General features: G+C 32.9%; 3 protein-coding genes across 4 annotated transcripts; 1 reads left to right on the top strand and 2 right to left on the bottom strand.

Annotated features, from left to right (window-relative positions):
- Positions 1–239: 239 nt before the first annotated feature.
- Positions 240–4,214, bottom strand: LOC100742025 (farnesol dehydrogenase). The gene is made up of 5 exons (XM_003489537.4): positions 3,845–4,214; positions 2,596–2,722; positions 1,413–1,545; positions 996–1,130; positions 240–671 (listed from the first exon to the last, which is right to left on the bottom strand). The coding sequence occupies exons 1-5, from the start codon at positions 4,140–4,142 to the stop codon at positions 612–614; spliced, it is 753 nt and encodes a 250-aa protein (XP_003489585.2). The 5' UTR covers positions 4,143–4,214; the 3' UTR covers positions 240–611.
- Positions 4,215–8,577: 4,363 nt separating this feature from the next.
- On the bottom strand, positions 8,578–12,706 carry LOC100741907 (farnesol dehydrogenase). Its single transcript, XM_012385706.3, has 5 exons — positions 12,367–12,706; positions 11,122–11,248; positions 9,963–10,095; positions 9,547–9,681; positions 8,578–9,007 (listed from the first exon to the last, which is right to left on the bottom strand). The coding sequence occupies exons 1-5, from the start codon at positions 12,662–12,664 to the stop codon at positions 8,948–8,950; spliced, it is 753 nt and encodes a 250-aa protein (XP_012241129.1). The 5' UTR covers positions 12,665–12,706; the 3' UTR covers positions 8,578–8,947.
- On the top strand, positions 12,666–18,391 carry LOC105680771 (transposable element Tcb2 transposase). Of its 2 annotated transcripts, none has more exons than XM_033320746.1 (2): positions 12,666–12,784; positions 15,219–18,391. In XM_033320746.1, exon 2 carries the CDS (start codon positions 17,636–17,638, stop codon positions 18,161–18,163), a length of 528 nt encoding a protein of 175 aa, XP_033176637.1. In that variant the 5' UTR covers positions 12,666–12,784; positions 15,219–17,635; the 3' UTR covers positions 18,164–18,391. The 2 variants fall into 2 exon arrangements, 1 of the variants encoding a protein (XP_033176637.1); XR_004461749.1 differs by lacking the exon at positions 15,219–18,391 and adding an exon at positions 12,920–13,226 and having other exon boundaries at positions 12,678–12,784.
- Positions 18,392–18,574: the final 183 nt, after the last annotated feature.

Below are 18,574 nucleotides of genomic sequence, written 5' to 3'. Positions count from 1 at the left end.
TAGGGCTTTGGGAAGATCTCGTATGTAGCCACTTCACTGCCACTAAGAACTGCCAGCTGATATTTGTTTTCAGAAATTAATTTGTAGAAAACGATGCCAAGCTAAAAACAACGTAAGACGTCGTAAAATGTATACGTACCAGTTTTAATTATGTAATAAACATATCTAGGCTAAGTCTATTCTACGCACTTTACGCATAAAAACGTCTTTTTTTATATTTAAAGGGAAAAATATAAAGCTCCATTTTCTAATCCATTTCTTTATTAAATAGGATGATCCATTTAACAGAGTGTCCAAAGTTCTACTCTATAAAACGTTCCTACATACATCTTGTTTTTACCATATTGCATTAAGATTCACAATCGTTCTGATGAGGTCATCGGTTCTTACATTCCTTTATATAAATGGTAATAACCTAATAGTAACAATAATGTAGATACAAAACGTTAATCGCATATCTAACAACATATGTCTTCAACTACTTTGATACTTGCAAGGTAGGAGTAACACACTGATTTTTTCGCCATTGTACATTGATATAATGATGTGATCAGGCGTGAAGTTCATTAAAATCGGCATGTAACAGCATGTAAGTAATGACTAACTGTGCGTCAATCACGCTGTGTAAAAATAAATCCCGTGCCGTGTGGTATTACCGTGATTTCCGGAATCTGCAAACAGTATTTCTATGAATATTGAAGTTAATCATTACCAGTAAAAATAATAACGTTCACATAATATTGACATATGTTCTTAATTGAGAAAGGAGAAATTCTATCATCCTATAATCATCTATCATTCTATAATAACAAAATGGTTACTTCCACATATTATAGAAAGAAATAAAAGAAAATATCAAATAGGTAAAATAAAGGAACATAAGTAAATAGAAAAACAATAAAATAAGAAAGAAAATTAAAATGTGTGTCGATAATCTTACTAAGAGACGTTACAGTGTGTATGTTCTTGTGAACAGATATTTTACGTATACATACCTCGACCGTTTCCGGTGTTCCTAACGCGTAGATCACTGCTTCGGCAATGTCTTCAACTTTTAATATAAAATTATTGCTCTCGACATCTTGGACACTTCTTAGCATATCCGTCATCACAGCTCCGGGGCTGATGTTCTATTAAAATATACAGATACAACCATGTGAGTATTATTTATTCTTATAGTATGTGCATACTTCTATCTGATTGTTCAGAATTACGTTAATAAAAAATCATAGACAATTTTGTTGAGTCAATTTTAATTATACAAATAGCAACGATATCTATCAACGCCATCTGTTAGATTTAGATTTTAAATGTTCCCACACCTTCGAAAATTTTCATTTTCTTGTCTGTACGTATGGACTAACGATGACATTAAATAATATACTATACATATGTAAATAACGAGCTGTTACCGTGATTTTGACGTTCAGCTTGGCTGCGATTATTTCGTAACGGAGTTCTATCCCTAGAGCTCTTAGACCGTATTTACTAGGACCGTACATGCCGATCGGTATGGCTATACCTTCAAGATGTAATCCGGCAATGCTATAAATATGCTTCATATTAAGAAATGTAATAATTTAATCAAACTGTCTGTGAAAAATTAGTATAATGGAAGACAGTATAGTTTAATTTCTACGAAATCACGGAATTTAATGAACCTTTTTGAAGTTCTTCGTAATAACGTACAAACTACGAAAAAATAAGCACAGACATTTTACTTGTTTTCATATTTTTTATCTATTTCGGATGTCTTGCATATATCGATAGAAATTCGATCGATTGAGGAGATTGTGGAATATAAAAATCTAGAGATACACAGTGACATTGACGTATTGCTGAATTTATTCTATATATAAAATCTTAGTTTGGTAAATCAATCTACTAGGCTGTCCCAAAAGTTTGTTTCGTTTTATAAAGTAGTAATAAATATAAAACATTTCTTGTTTTATATTATTTTATCGAATTATATATCATGCATTCTGTTCCATTGGAACATATGAACAACACATGAAAATAATATTAATTCTTCATAAAACGAAAGAAACTTTTGGTACAACCTAATATATCTGGAAGAAATGCAAATATTCTTTATTTTCCCCGGCCTTATATTGTATTCAAGACACACTTGTTTCCGTTTACTTCGTGCCTGATATGTCTATTATAACTTTTTTAATAATTCTAATAATATGCTAGGAGAAGTGTTTCATGAATTCAACTCAAGTTTGCTCTAGAATGAAATAAATATCATTTGAAAAATGATAGTCTTTATATTATTTAATTATTTCAGAAATAACATGTAATTCAATAAATACGTAAAATGTGCATATAAAAATATATTGGGCAAAAAATTAAATTCAAACGAATCGAGTTTATTTGGCAGTGTTCAATATAAAAGTTATATGTTTCATTTTTGTTTTCTCCGTTTGTAAATAAAAGATGAAAACTACTTGCTTAGATTAACAAAAAACAATTAAGATTTGAGAGGACAAATGGAACGATAGATTCTTTGGCATTTTCCACAGATATATTTATCCGACGCTGCCATCAGTAAATTACGGTGGAAATATATTCTTATGTAATACATGAAGTTACCTGGAGATATTAATTATATGGCTGCAAGCGTTGCATTTTTTCATAGATTTTACTGCTTCTCGTGCAAAAATTGCTGGTGCTATCAAGTTGGTATCAATGACTCTACGGTATTCTTCGGTTTTTGAGTCTGTAACGGAATATTTACGATTAGTTATTACAAACAGAAATGTATCTATGAATATTATTACATATCCGAGCTATTATTAGTAAAAGTAATTAAATATAACAGTTGGGACATGTAAGAATCAACGTTTAGATAAAAAAAACTTCAATTTCGCGAGTAAAACTGTATTATTTATGTAATATTTAACATTTGTAACATTCACATTTAAAAATAATGACTAGAAAAGCATTATTATTTTGAAATAGTAGATATTGTAGGGAAGGAAACATCTGGAAACAAAATTTGAATTTTACTTGAAAAGATCAGTCGAATATAGCGAACACAATTTTTTTGTATCAGATTTGATTTTCCTAAAAATTTTTCGAATATTCCTTAAACGCGTGTAACAACTTTTTTATCTGATGAATTTAGAAAATTTGGAGCAAGAAAATCTCGATCAGAACATAATTAATGCACAGCGAAGTTTTGATATTGCAAAGCATTTTTAACACAGCATAAGTGCTAATCGTCAGCAATATATCAGTGGTAATTAATAGATAGCGATTTTTCAGAATAAATACCACTCAGAGATTGCAACAAATGAAAATCACATAGCTTGCAAAATAAAAGGATCCTATTTGTTTTGTTCGTATGGTTGAATTTCTGGTCTAACAAAACAAAAGTTGTAATGCTTATGTTTTAATACAAATGTATATAAATATTCTTTCCGCGTACTGTGGTACGCCTTCAACAGTAAACCGATAACATGAAGATTAATTTAATCAAACATGATAATTCAAAGGAATTATTGTAATCACTCGAGCGGTTGTACTGATCGAGCGGTTATACTGATAACGAAATTGAAATTTTATTGAAATTTTCCATACAACTGACTTCTCCGCTAATACTGAAGAAACCTGGGACATTAACTCCAAATCAACACTACTTGTCCAACGAAAGCTTTCCTACTACAGATAGTAGATAAACGAATCTAAATTATTCTAACCATTTTACACCTGTAGCATAATAATATAACCTATGATTACTGGCAATACTTAAAAAGAAAGAAGAATAGAGAAAAAAGGAAAATTCAAATCGAAGCATATTCGTAAAATACCATATATCGATATGAATAAATATTTTTACCTATGATAGGTGTGGGACTCAGAACTCCAGCATTATTCACTAAAATATCAAGGCGACCAAACTTTTCGTCGATCCATTTGAACACCTTAAGAATATCTTCTTCGTTCGTTACATCGCACTCGATCGGAAAAAATTTATCCTTTCCAATTTCTGCTGTAGCATCCTGAAGTTTGTCTATTCTTCTTCCCAAACCAACTATTTTAATGCCATGGGTAGCCAGAGCTTTCGATATCGCGAGACCGATTCCTCCGCTCGAACCGCTCACAAGTGCTACTTTTCCAATCCAGCGATTCATCATTCGTATTGCCGTGCTACAAAGTCACTACGCGTGGAAGTATTCCGTTGTAGTTTAAAAAGAGATTTCAGACTCTTGCCCCTACCAATCGCAGCCACTTGAGACGTCTCATTGCAATTACCTAGCATGCAATCTACAGAGTGCTCAGTTTCAATGCAACGAGCTAAATATCTCAAAACACAAATTAAAAAATACATAAAGGTATAATACGAAAAATACAGAAAGTTATAGAGAAGCTGATGTTGCGATTCTGGTAATGATCGCGATTATATTTTCTTTATGAAGTATATTCGATACAGGAATTATAACTATAACTATAGCTATACGTCCTCTCCCCTCATCCCTCCTCCATAGTTGCATTAGTCAGTGCAAACATTCGAATTACATTGCGTAAAGATACGTAATAAATATCTACAGCGATTAGAATTAATGAGTGTAATTCCTAGTTAGTTACTAATGTTTAGGAACAAACATTGTCGCAAAAAAGTAACAATATCAAAAATAGCTCTCTATACCATCTCGAAAAGCTATTCTAGCCAAGTGATCGTTACATGTATTTGCTTTAAATAGCTGACTCATGTTTAACGTAACTATTATATGTACTACACCCATAAAATAGTGATGACTCATGATGAGTTGGCAATTACGATTTCTTTCAAAAATTGTTCTGCTCCGAGCGCGTTTCTTATATGTTTTAACTGAGAAGAATGACGGGTACATGTTGTTGTTATTTTATAATAAAACATTTACTTGAAATCTTGGATAGTGGATCCCATCATAGTATTCAATTAAGATCGCAATATTTTCCAATGTGGCAATTCTTCAATTAATGACATAACATTCAAGCGGAACTACCAGCAAAGGGTAAGGTAAGGAGATTAAATATTGTAGAATTACCACTTTGTTACTTTGTTAATGATGAATAGACCGCAGATTTGTATGTATTTATGAAAAATTTCGAGATGTAAAAACACACTTTATCTAATACTACAAACCGCTTATCTTGTTACATACAAATTCTGCCGATTACTTAGATACACGCAATTTTAACAATACTACTTGATTAGCTTTATCAATTTTGCTGATAGACATATCACCGTTGCAGCGCCACAATGACGCAAATACGAAACGCTATTTCAGGATCCGAAAGAAAATTTCATTTAGTAAAGCTTGTAATTAGGTAACAATGTATATGTTATATAATATTAAGATAAACAATATTTTTTGCCTTCTCTAGTTACTCTTAAGTATGTCTGTGTAATTAACATTCTTATCATTACTCTTGCGAAGTACGATAGCCAACAACGAAATTTTTTTTTTGTTTAAAAACTGAACGAGATTGATCCATAAGCTGCGATACGAAAGGTACACAGAACTCACTGGGCATTATTTTAAACATGAGATCGTGTCGCTTGTCACACATTTTTTTTAAGTCTATGTTATAATCGTTTTACCTTGCACTAGTGTTATTTTACATTACTTTATATTTTGTACTTTACTACAATAGCCATACTGTATGTTTCATACATAATTCGGTCTTATAATTCTAGCTTAAGGTCGTGAGTATACAAAAGAACCGTAAGAGATAAGTCGTTCGATAGGCAATAAGCCTAGGTAAAGCGGCAAATCGAGCACGGCTGAGCAGCAGAAAATAATTCAAACCTATATCATTGACTAAGTCACGTCTGCGGATTTATTGTATGTAAGGAATAAGTCAAATGGTAGTTAAGCGACGAGTGTCTATTCTCTTAGCGATGCCACGATCTATAACTTTAATTTATTTTATGACGCCCAAACATCTTTTGCTGCTTGTCGTTTTTTACTCATCATGACCACAAAACGCTATTCAGTTTTAAGTCCCCAACAACGAATATTTCCATAAAAACATAATTGAAATTATGAAACTGTTATACTGAAAATATTAGGTATGTCTGAGACAGAGAACTTGTTTATCTCAGAATTGGCAAATTTGCAGTTAGATCGTTATTGCCTTGGAACGAATATATCTACATATATTGTAGATGGTACATCACTCCCGACAAGAATGATTAATTAAATCTTATTTTTCGTCTACGATTTATCCCAGTTTCATTTGGAACAGAGTTACATCTCAACTAGTTACGAGAATTACACTGCATAGTTGGATTGATCTGAAATTTCATGAAACTTCAAGTCATGCTGAATGGCTACTCTCCGTTAATTTATTTCATTGATCTATGCACTTAGTACAAATAGAATACATAGCAAAAAACAAAGTATAATTATCAATATAAAAAATATACATATATTAAACGCGTTGCAACGCATGTCACTGCATGCGTTACGATTGAAAATTATATTTTATATATTTTTCACATTAACTTCTATAGCCACATTTAGCTTGACGTTGATAATAATTATGCCTATATAAGCTGTTAGATACTATTCGTTTTGGACATTATATAAAATGTGATACATATACGATCAATATGTACTTGTGGTGCTCTATTCTGATAATGATTTTTATCTATATATATTATGTATTTACAGCCTATATAATATATATATAACTAATCTGATAACAATGACAATCTTCCTAAAGCAATACTCTTAAAAAAATATCACCAATGGTGATTTATACAAAAATATCTCAAGGCCCTTGAAGATAATTACAATGTCTTCATCTTTCTCCTTGATCCCTATAACATGTAAGACTAATAGTACCCTAGAAAGTTTCATATAGTTAGAGAAAAAGTTTCCCGCTAGATCTTTTGCAAATACATAACAGGATTTCACTCGCTTCATAGGGATCACTAAATAATGGTCATATTTAAAAGCACTGGATTTGATTCTGTAATGAAAAAAGAATACATGCATGCATATATTGAACTGTTTGCATATTAACCTCTATCATATTTCATACACCAGAACTATTCAAGTAATGCCTACTGAGATATTTCACTTTTTGTTTATTCAAAACGTGATAACGTGTATTTTAATCGAATAATTGAGGCTTATCTCGTAACATTTATTTTTCATATTTGAAAAGTTCCAAAGACAGAAATTTGATAGAGATATTACATATACAAGGTGTCCGGTAACTGATAATACAATCCAGCAATTCTAATCGTAAATTTCGTATTGAATTGATCCAACTTCCACTTGTGCTCTTGCATCCATAAATATGAGTGTTACAAGTTAAGACTGTGAGCACCGTGATACGGTATTTTATGAAATACGATTGCAATTGTATCAGCAGATATGCTACCGAAAGTGATGCAAAGTCAGGGATCCTATGACAAGGTTAGGATTATTGTCTGCGAGGATGAATCTGATGCGAAGTCACGGCAGCTCTAGGAAAAGTCAGGTGCGAGCGCCTCTGGCGCAACAAAAAGAAGCCCAAGGAGGTGAGTTCTAAGTTAACGAACAAACTCGATCCAAAATCCGGATGTAAGTATAATTATGTATTTTCTAAGTACGCATGCCATATGGAATTATCATAAATGACAATCGGTAACCATGATATTTAATCAATGAATTTGTTGTCAAAACTGTTTTGCTCGATCAAAACATTTATTTCGCCGCTCCAAAATTCACACTACGGAGAACCGCAAAGAAAGATGCATGACATTATTAAAATTCCTTACGGAACGCCACAAAACTCCGAAGATTATAAGAATATCAAGATAGAATGCGTGCACCAACTGGAAAGAATATGCATTGAACAAGAAATGGATAGAGAGTACTAGATTTTACAGACACTAAAATTTGCAGACGATCAATAACTACATATTTATGACAGTTTAAAATCTCGACGAAAAAATAAGTATTATTTCCGAACTAAATATAACACAAGTAAGTACTTGCACTATAGTATTTTGACACGTGTATTTTATCGTCGTCGTTCGCAAACAGTTTCAGGAGTCAAGGTCGTCGCAGATCGGCGATCTGCGGACGATCCCGCGAACAGCTGCACGACAATACGAAAAAGTCTATATAAGAATGTCGCGAATTTCATAAATAGCCATTAATTATTTCATTATTTCATGACGGACTATAAGATATAAGTACCTAAGATTACTGGGTACAGCTAACACTCAACAGATACATGTAAAAAAGGGAAGGAAAACAAAACGTTCATCAGACGCACATTGTTAACAGTAACAGCATTTATGTACAATTCAAATAACAAATAAAAATATAGTGGAAGTGGATTGGGGTTAGGGTCTGGCAAGGTCTCGTATATAGCCACTTCACGCGGTAAAAACTGCCAGCTGATATTTGTTTTCAGAAATTAATCTGTAGAAGACGATGCCAAGCTAAAAACAGCGTAAGACGTCGTAAAATGTATACGTACCAGTTTTAATTATATAATAAACATATCTAGGCTAAGTCTATTCTACGCACTTTACGCACAAAGACGTCCTTTTTTATATCTAAAGGGAAAAATATAAAGCTCCGTTTTCTAATCCATTTCTTTATTAAATAGGATGATCCATTTAATAGAGTATACAAAGTTCTATTCCATAAAACATTCCTACATACATCTTGATTTTACCATATTGCATTAAGATTCACAATCGTTCTAATGAGGTCATCGGTTCTTACATTCCTTTGTATAAATGGTAATAACCTAATAGTAATAATAATGTAGATACAAAACGTTAATCGCATATCTAACAACATATGTCTTCAACTACTTTGATACTTGCAAGGTAGGAGTAACACACTGATTTTTTCGCCATTGTACATTGATATAATGATGTGATCAGGCGTGAAGTTCATTAAAATCGGCATGTAACAGCATGTAAGTAATGACTAACTGTGAGTCAATCCCGCTGTGTCAAAATAAATCCCGTGCCGTGTGGTATTACCGTGATTTCCGGAATCTGCAAACAGTATTTCTATGAATATTGAAGTTAATCATTACCAGTAAAAATAATAACGTTCACATAATATTGACATATGTTCTTAATTGAGAAAGGAGAAATTCTATCATCCTATAATCATCTATCATTCTATAATAACAAAATGGTTACTTCCACATATTATAGAAAGAAATATAAAAATTGTATGCATAGAAAGAAATAAAAGAAAATATCAAATAGGTAAAATAAAGGAACATAAATAAATACAAAAACAATAAAATAAGAAAGAAAATAATTCAATAATCAACTGTATAAAAAGGGTTATCTAGCTCTATAGGTGTTATACGAATTATATGAATTGATATAACGACGGAGTAAATAATATTTTTTTATACAGATCTTATATTAGGAGCGAAATAAAATGAGTACATATGCGGGAACGTCCGAACAAAATTGGCATAAAGGAAATTAAAGATGTGAGTTAAAATGTGTGTCGATAATCTTACTAAGAGACGTTACAGTGTGTATGTCTTGTGAACAGATATTTTATGTATACATACCTCGACCGTTTCCGGTGTTCCTACCGCGTAGATCACTGCTTCGGCAATGTCTCCAACTTTTAATATAAAATTATTGCTCACGACATCTTGGACACTTCTTACCATATCCGTCATCACAGCTCCGGGGCTGATGTTCTATTAAAATATACAGATAAAACCATGTGAGTATTATTATTCTTATAGTATGTGCATGTTTATATCTGATTATTCAGAATTACGTTAATAAAAAATCATAGACAATTTTGTTGAGTCAATTTTAATTATACAAATAGCAACGATATCTATCAACGCCATCTGTTAGATTTAGATTTTAAATGTTCCCACACCTTCGAAAATTTTCATTTTCTTGTCTGTACGTATGGACTAACGATGACATTAAATAATATACTATACATATGTAAATAACGAGCTGTTACCGTGATTTTGACGTTCAGCTTGGCTGCGATTATTTCGTGACGGAGTTCTATTCCTAGAGCTCTTAGACCGTATTTACTAGGACCGTACATGCCGATCGGTATGGCTATACCTTCAAGATGTAATCCGGCAATGCTATAAATATGCTTCATATTAAAAAATGTAATAATTTAATCAAACTGTCTGTGAAAAATTAGTATAATGGAAGACAGTATAGTTTAATTTCTACGAAATCACGGAATTTAATGAACCTTTTTGAAGTTCTTCGTAATAACGTACAAACTACGAAAAAATAAGCACAGACATTTTACTTGTTTTCATATTTTTTATCTATTTCGGATGTCTTGCATATATCGATAGAAATTCGATCGATTGAGGAGATTGTGGAATATAAAAATCTAGAGATACACAGTGACATTGACGTATTGCTGAATTTATTCTATATATAAAATCTTAGTTTGGTAAATCAATCTATTAGGCTGTCCCAAAAGTTTGTTCCGTTTTATAAAGAAGTAATAAATGTACAACATTTCTTGTTATCATGCATTCTGTTCCATTGGAACATATGAACAACACATGAAAATAATATTAATTCTTCATAAAACGAAAGAAACTTTTGGTACAACCTAATATATCTGGAAGAAATGCAAATATTCTTTATTTTCCCCGGCCTTATATTGTATTCAAGACACACTTGTTTCCGTTTACTTCGTGCCTGATATGTCTATTATAACTTTTTTAATAATTCAAATAATATGCTAGGGGAAGTGTTTCATGAATTCAACTCAAGTTTGCTCTAGAATGAAATAAATATCATTTGAAAAACGATAGTCTTTATATTATTTAATTATTTCAGAAATAACATGTAATTCAATAAATACGTAAAATGTGCATATAAAAATATATTGGGCAAAAAATTAAATTCAAACGAATCGAGTTTATTTGGCAGTGTTCAATATAAAAGTTATATGTTTCATTTTTGTTTTCTCCGTTTGTAAATAAAAGATGAAAACTACTTGCTTAGATTAACAAAAAACAATTAAGATTTGAGAGGACAAACGGAACGATAGATTCATCGACATTTTCCACAGATATATTTATTCGACGCTGCCATCAGTAAATTACGGAGGAAATATATTCTTATGTAATACATGGAGTTACCTGGAGATATTAATTATATGGCCGCAAGCGTTGCATTTTTTCATAGCTTTTACTGCTTCTCGTGCAAAAATTGCTGGTGCTATCAAGTTGGTATCAATGACTCTACGGTATTCTTCGGTTTTTGAGTCTGTAACGGAATATTTACGATTAGTTATTACAAACAGAAATGTATCTATGAATATTATTACATATCCGAGCTATTATTAGTAAAAGTAATTAAATATAACAGTTGGGACATGTAAGAATCAACGTTTAGATAAAAAAAACTTCAATTTCGCGAGTAAAACTGTATTATTTATGTAATATTTGACATTTGTAACATTTACATTTAAAAATAATAATTAGAAAAGCATTACTATTTTGAAATAGTAGATATTGTAGGGAAGCAAACATCTGAAAACAAAATTTGAATTTTACTTGAAAAGATCAGTCGAATATAGCGAACACAATTTTTTTGTATCAGATTTGATTTTCCTAAAAATTTTTCGAATATTCCTTAAACGCGTGTAACAACTTTTTTATCTGATGAATTTAGAAAATTTGGAGCAAGAAAATCTCGATCAGAACATAATTAATGCACAGCGAAGTTTTGATATTGCAAAGCATTTTTAACACAGCATAAGTGCTAATCGTCAGCAATATATCAGTGATAATTAATAGATAGCGATTTTTCAGAATAAATACCACGCAGAGATGGCAACAAATGAAAATCACATAGCTTGCAAAATAAAAGGATCCTATTTGTTTTGTTCGTATGGTTGAATTTCTGGTCTAACAAAACAAAAGTTGTAATGCTTATGTTTTAATACAAATGTATATAAATATTCTTTCCGCATACTATGGTACGCCTTCAACAGTAAACCGATGACATGAAGATTAATTTAATCAAACACGATAATTCAAAGGAATTATTGTAATCACTCGAGCTGTTGTACTGGTAACGAAATTGTAATTTTCTTGAAATTTTCCACACAAGTGACTTCTCCGCTAATACTGAAGAAATCTGGGACACTAACTCCACATCAACACTATTTGTTCAACGAAAGCTTTCCTACTATAGATAGTAGATAAACGAATCTAGATTAGTGTAACCATTTTACACCTGTAGCATAATAATATAACCTATGATTACTGGCAATACTTAAAAAAAAAAGAAGATTACAGAAAAAAGGAAAATGCAAATGCAAATGCAAACATATTAGTAAAACATATGTATTTTAACATAACTTAACATAAATATTTTACCGATGATAGGTGTGACACAAACAACTCCAGCATTATTCACTAAAATGTCAAGGCGACCAAACTTTTCGTCGATCCATTTGAACACCTTAAGAATATCTTCTTCGTTCGTTACATCGCACTCGATCGGAAAAAATTTATCCTTTCCAATTTCTGCTGCAGCATCCCGAAGCTTGTTTATTCTTCTTCCTAAACCAACTACTTTAACGCCATGGCTAACCAGAGCTTTCGATATCGCAAGACCGATTCCACTGCTGGAACCGGTCACAACTGCTATTTTACCGGACCAACGATTCATCATTCTTGTTAGCTCACCGCAACATAACTGCGAATAAAGGCATTGCGTTACTTTATATGAAGAAGTGGACGCACTGACCTTGATTTCTACCAATCAGTGTTCACTCATGATATGTCCTTTCAAGTAAGTACTTACGTAATACAGTACATTTCATACAAACGTGTATGTAATGATCTTCAATTAGCAGGGCTCGTACATGAAATACAACTAGTTAAATATCTCGAAACAGAACGTGCAAAATACAAAAGGATGTTTCAGTTGCAAATTATAGAGAGACAGATAATGCGATCATGTAAACCATAAATCATAGGTATAACTATAGCTCCATACAATCAGTCCCCCTCTTCCTTCAACGAGTTGAGTAGTCATAATTAATCGATGTAATAATCAAAGCAATCCACTACAAAGACAAGTACTAGGTATCTACAGCGGCTGCAGTTGCTAAGTACAAACTCTAATCAATTATCGATGTTCAGGAACGAACATTTGTCGAAATGAAAGGCTAGTTTTATAACTCCATTTATGGTATTCTTTATATTCATTGTTACCTTATTTATATTTATATTGATAACAAATAAAAAATAAAATGCAATACAAAAATAGCACTCTATTCCATAAGATCCCGAAAACTTATTCTACATAAGTGGTTGTTACATGTTTTTGCTTATAACAACTGAGTCATGTTACAAAAAGAGACTTACAATACTTATCGAGCACCACAGCTATAAAATAGCGATGAATCATTATGAGCTGGACATTTCGATTACTTTGGCAGTTTTAGTGTTATAAGCGTTCTTCTTATTTATTTTAATCGAATAGAATGTCGAGTACAAGTTGTTGTTACTTTATAATTGTAGATTTACTTAAAATCTTGAGTAATGTGTTGTACATGCGACTCCGATATAGTTTTTAATTAAGATTGCAACATAAAGTGTATTTTATTCGAGTGCCTCATGCGTATCTCGTTGTATTCACTCTTAATATTTGAAAGTCATCGGTAAACGTGACAATTGCGAAACGCAAAAATAAGTGAATATAAATTTGATAAGATAAAATTGATTGGTTAGAGATGCTAGTTGCACAAGGTGTTCGGTAACTGTCGATGCAATCCAGCTATTCCAATCGTAAATTTCGTATTAAATTGATTAAGGGGGTATTCTGGTCTAGAGGCATGAATTTCGGGCGATTTTTGATGCTCTGTACAAGCGAAACAAAAAATATTTTTGCTATCCTTCTTTTTAGCATTTGTTTATTGATATTTCGAGATTACGTAAAAAATTCACTGAAAAAAAACTCAATATTTAAAAAGTTATGAGCTGGCGAAGTGGGTGCTGCCAAAAAATGGGGTGTCGTGGCGTGCATGATATCGACCCTTCTGGTCATCTGAAACAAAAAATGCGAACGGATTCTTAATTAGTATGGATGTCGCTATCGCCTGAACCTTGGAAAAGTCAATACAACATTTTTTCACAAAATGACAGCCGTTTGAAAAAAAATTTCTTAGCTTGCACGTTTTTTTGACAATTCCGAACGTTTAAAAAATAGTAATATTAAAGATTTTGAGCTGAGCGTGGTCCGGACGATAGAGGAGTATATAAGGAATATTCAGACCAAATTTAAAATAAATCGGTTCATTAGAACTTGAGATATCGTGCACACCAACTCGAAAAAAGTAGTTTCGAGAAAAACGTGTTTAAAGTTTTGAGACAAGTTTCCGGCAATTTTACTCATGGAATGGTACAGCATACTTACATATTTTTAATCGGCGATATCTGCTCCATACAAGAAACCTTCCTCTACTTCAAAATACTTATTCTCCGAAGTTCTTTCATGGAGACGAGCAAAACAGAGAAAAATTCTAAAATACAATAGCCGTAATTGTTATTAATTAAAACTTCTTCATCTTGCGAACTTCTCAATTTTGCTGCAGATGCACTAATGAAACTGGTATCTTCTTGATATCGGAAAATCTTCTCTTCTTCACTCTGCATGTTCATTTAGAGCAGAATTTTGAATGTTTTCTATCCATTTTACTTTAAAATCTCAATATATAAAACAATTTTTACTTTAAATATTTATAAAACATTGTCAGAGTTAGCACGTACACGTTACTTGAAGGCTGACAAGAAACTAACTTGAAATAAGTACTAAGACGAAAAAATTCCGACAAAATACGTTTTTTGGCCTTGGATTAAAAATACCTTTAAAAAGGTATAAAATACAGTAATAATTTTATGAGGGTTTTCATACTCGGGCAGCGTCTACCGTTTATTGTACATTGGTCCCGGTCGGGCCGGAGCAGATGCTGCGTCACAAAAATGGCTGTAACTCATAAAATAATTGAAATTTTGAAAAATCCTTTTAAGGGCATATTCTTGAATGTCTAAACTTAGGAAATATGAAAAAAAATTTTCGATTTTTTCAAATTTCTAGACCAGAATATCCCTTTCAGCTTTCACTTCTGCTGGCATTTGTATTCATAAATATGAGTGTTACACGCCAAGACTGCGAGCACCGTGACATGGTATTTTATGAAATACGGTTGCAATTGTATCAGCAATTATGTTGCCAAGGTCAGAGAGCGCATAACAAGTTCTGGATTGTTTGCGAGGATGAACTTGAGGCGCGGTCAGGGCGCTTCTAACATGAAATCGTGTGCAGACGCTCTTGGCGCAAACATCAAGAAGCCGAAGGAGATTCAATGTTGGTGAACAAACTCGATCCGAAATCAGCGTGTCACTAGGAGAAACGGAACAATCGATCTTGATGCAAAAATATGGAGCTGTTAGCGGATTTGACAATGACCCTAACAGGAAATCGGGAAACTTTCATAAGGCTTGTGTAAATACAGGCAAACTTGACGCGAAATCAGAGAACTGTAATCTTCAGGAAACCTCATACGAAATCAGGAATTAGCAGAGGCTATTGTCTTCCTCACTAAGCCGATGCGAAATCGAGGGGCCATTTAGTTAGAAAGATTTTCTTTGGATACTGAGACAAATACGCAAATACGTATATGATAGACAACAGATTATTATACATGAGTATATGTCGTGAATAAATAAGTATAATTATGTATTATCTAAGTGCGCATGACAAGTGGAGTTATCACAAACAGTTATAAATGACAATTGGTAACTATGATATTTCATCAATGAATTTGTTGTCAAATTGTTTTGCTTGTTCAAAACATTCATTTCACCGCGCCAAAATTTACACTACGGGGAACTGCAAAGAAAAATACATGGCATCATTAAAATTAATTACAGAACGCCCCAAAACTTCGAAGATCATAAGAATATCAAAATAGAATGCATGCGCAAACTGTAAAGGCGATGTACATAGGAGAGCAAATGGATAGAGAGCAGTAGATTTTACAGGTACTAAATTTTACAGGCAATCAATTACTACATATTTATGATAGTTTAAAATATCGACAAAAAAATAAGTATTATTTCCGAACTAAATATAACCCAAGTACTTGCACGATAGTATTTTGACACGTGTATTTTATCATCGTCGTTCGTAAACAGTTTCAGGAATTAAGATCGTCGCTGATCGGCGATCTTTGGACCAATACGAAAAAGTGTGTGTAATAATGTCATAAGTTTCAAAGATTTAATATTAATTCATTGTCATAAATTTTATTATTTTATGACAAACAGCATGTGTCGCGAAGTCCAAAACTACTAGGCACAGCCAACACACAACTGATATACTCAATGAAAAAAAAGAAAAGAAGGGAGAAGTTAGCAAAAACAACAGTATTCAATTAAAATCCAAACGGTAAATAAAAACATAATGGAAGGTGTGTGGGTTTGGGAGTTCGAGCAGGTGTAGTATGTAGCCACTTCCACTGGGTGAGACCTGGCAATTAATATTCTTTTTCAAAGTTTCAGTCTTAATGTATATCCCTGCTGCGAGCAAGTCATGCTCGCAAAGGAGCGCGCCGAGAGTGGTCCCTCCTAACGCCCCAATCAACCAAGGATGACTCCCGATTACATCATCAGGGAGAAGACGAAGGAGTGCCCCAGCAGCAATATGAAACGATGGTCCCGGGGCTCTCCTACCAATCCTCAGGACGACCACTGTAGAGGTTTTAGCCGGTACGAATCCGACACTACCCGGCGCTCTCTCCTCGGAGGGCGCGAGCGCCTATGAAAAAAAAAAATCTTAATGTATATGTAGGCTAAGCCGCCTGTGCGCGCTTTTTGCATAACGAGATAATATTTAATTTAGAATGAAAAATAAAACGTCCTTTTCCGAATTTTTCTCATTTATTAAATAGAACAATTGGTTTAATAAAGCGTAGAATGTTTTATTTCTCCAAACATCCTACTTTTATCATTTTGCATTGAAGATTCAAAATCGCACTCATGATTCTTCCGTTTCTTTGCATAAAACATAATAACGTAATAGTGGAAATAACCTAAATATAGAATGCTAATCGAATATTTACCAAGATATCCCTCAACTTATTCTGACACTTACAGTGGCGGACAGAAGTTTAAGACGATGATTTGTAAATCGGATTACAAACATCTTATACGCATATTGTTCTTCTATTGGGTTTGTCTCTTTGGAATAACATAGCTGTATGCTTAACCTTCGTAACCTCAGACCGTCAGTTGTCAAATACAAACAATATAGGAGTTATAACAGTTAGTTACCGCTTAGCACTTGTAAACAGTGGGCATTAGTTTAAGTCGATCTGTGTAAAACCTGAATATGAGTACAGTTTTTGAACATTTTGATTCTGGAATGTGAAAATCATTGTTTAGTGTACCTTTTATTCCTTAAAATTCATTTAGGTAGAAACAGACTATGGGTAAATGAAAGAATTTATTTGAAAACGAAAGGGAACAAATCGTAAGGCTGTGAAAGCAAAGTAAAAACTTCATCGAAATAGGAAATATAGTGAACAGGTCAGAAACGACTTGTAAGCAAGCTTGGTATAAATTTTTAAAGGCAGGCATGTATTGCGATCAACCGAAAAACGGAAGACTACAGAAAACAACGCCAAAAATGGATCACCGGATTCATCGATTGAGCGAAAAGGATCGTTTTTGTAGTGCAAATAATATTGCTGCGGAGATAAACTATAAAAACGATACACAAATTAGTGCTAGAACTGTTAAGAGAAGATTAGAAGACTTTAACTTAAGAAGACGAAAACCCCCAAAAAAACCACTACTGAGTTCTAGGAATCGAAAAAGACGACTTGCATTTGCTAAAGCTCATAAGCATTGGACAAGTGAAGATTGGCAAATGTTATTGTTTTCAGACGAATCGAAATTCAATCGCGTCTCTTCTGACGGGATACGGCATGTTAGACGTCGAATTGGCGAAAGTTTGAAAACACAGTGCGTTTTAAAAACTCTTAAACATGGTGTTGGGAACGTTATGGTGTGCGCGTGTTTTTCTCGAAGGAGTCCTGGTCCGATATGTCGTATCAATGGAATTACGGATCGTTTTCAATACATGGACATACTGAATGGATGATTTTATTTTTCAAAATGATAATGATCCGAAGCACACGGCTTGGGTTGTGAAACAGTGTTTTGAAGAAGAAAATATTACCGTGTTGCCGTGGCCGTCGTAATCACCAGACATTAATCCAATCGAGAATTTATGGAGCATCATAAAAAAGACAGTACAAGGTTATAAAGCGAAAAATTTAAATGAACTTTACAATTGAAACAGCTTGGAGCAATATTACGGTAGATCAATGTAAAAAATTAATAGATTCTATGCCAAGAAGATGTACCGAGGTGATAAGAAATAACGAATATTGGACAAAATATTGAATTTAAACAAAAAGTGTGTATATTTTCTTACCAAAAATTAATATTTTACAAATACAAATTACGCGACGTACCTCAGAGCAACAAGGATCGATAAGGATCTAACCGC

Source organism: Bombus impatiens, unplaced genomic scaffold (assembly GCF_000188095.3).
Source record: "Bombus impatiens unplaced genomic scaffold, BIMP_2.2 scf_0343, whole genome shotgun sequence".
Classification (NCBI taxonomy): domain Eukaryota; kingdom Metazoa; phylum Arthropoda; class Insecta; order Hymenoptera; family Apidae; genus Bombus; species Bombus impatiens.
This window is presented reverse-complemented; position numbering and strand designations above follow the sequence as displayed.

Excerpts from the sequence above, each read along its gene's own strand:
- LOC100742025 (XM_003489537.4), bottom strand. The coding sequence starts at position 4,142 with ATGATGAATCGCTGGATTGGAAAAGTAGCACTTGTGAGCGGTTCGAGC. Across the intron at positions 2,723-3,844 it reads GAGTCCCACACCTATCATAG|ACTCAAAAACCGAAGAATAC; the intron begins GTAAAAATATTT and ends ATTCCGTTACAG. Across the intron at positions 672-995 it reads GAACACCGGAAACGGTCGAG|ATTCCGGAAATCACGGTAAT; the intron begins GTATGTATACGT and ends TACTGTTTGCAG.
- LOC100741907 (XM_012385706.3), bottom strand. The coding sequence starts at position 12,664 with ATGATGAATCGTTGGTCCGGTAAAATAGCAGTTGTGACCGGTTCCAGC. Across the intron at positions 9,682-9,962 it reads AGCTGAACGTCAAAATCACG|AACATCAGCCCCGGAGCTGT; the intron begins GTAACAGCTCGT and ends ATATTTTAATAG. Across the intron at positions 9,008-9,546 it reads GAACACCGGAAACGGTCGAG|ATTCCGGAAATCACGGTAAT; the intron begins GTATGTATACAT and ends TACTGTTTGCAG.
- LOC105680771 (XM_033320746.1), top strand. The coding sequence starts at position 17,636 with ATGTATTGCGATCAACCGAAAAACGGAAGACTACAGAAAACAACGCCA.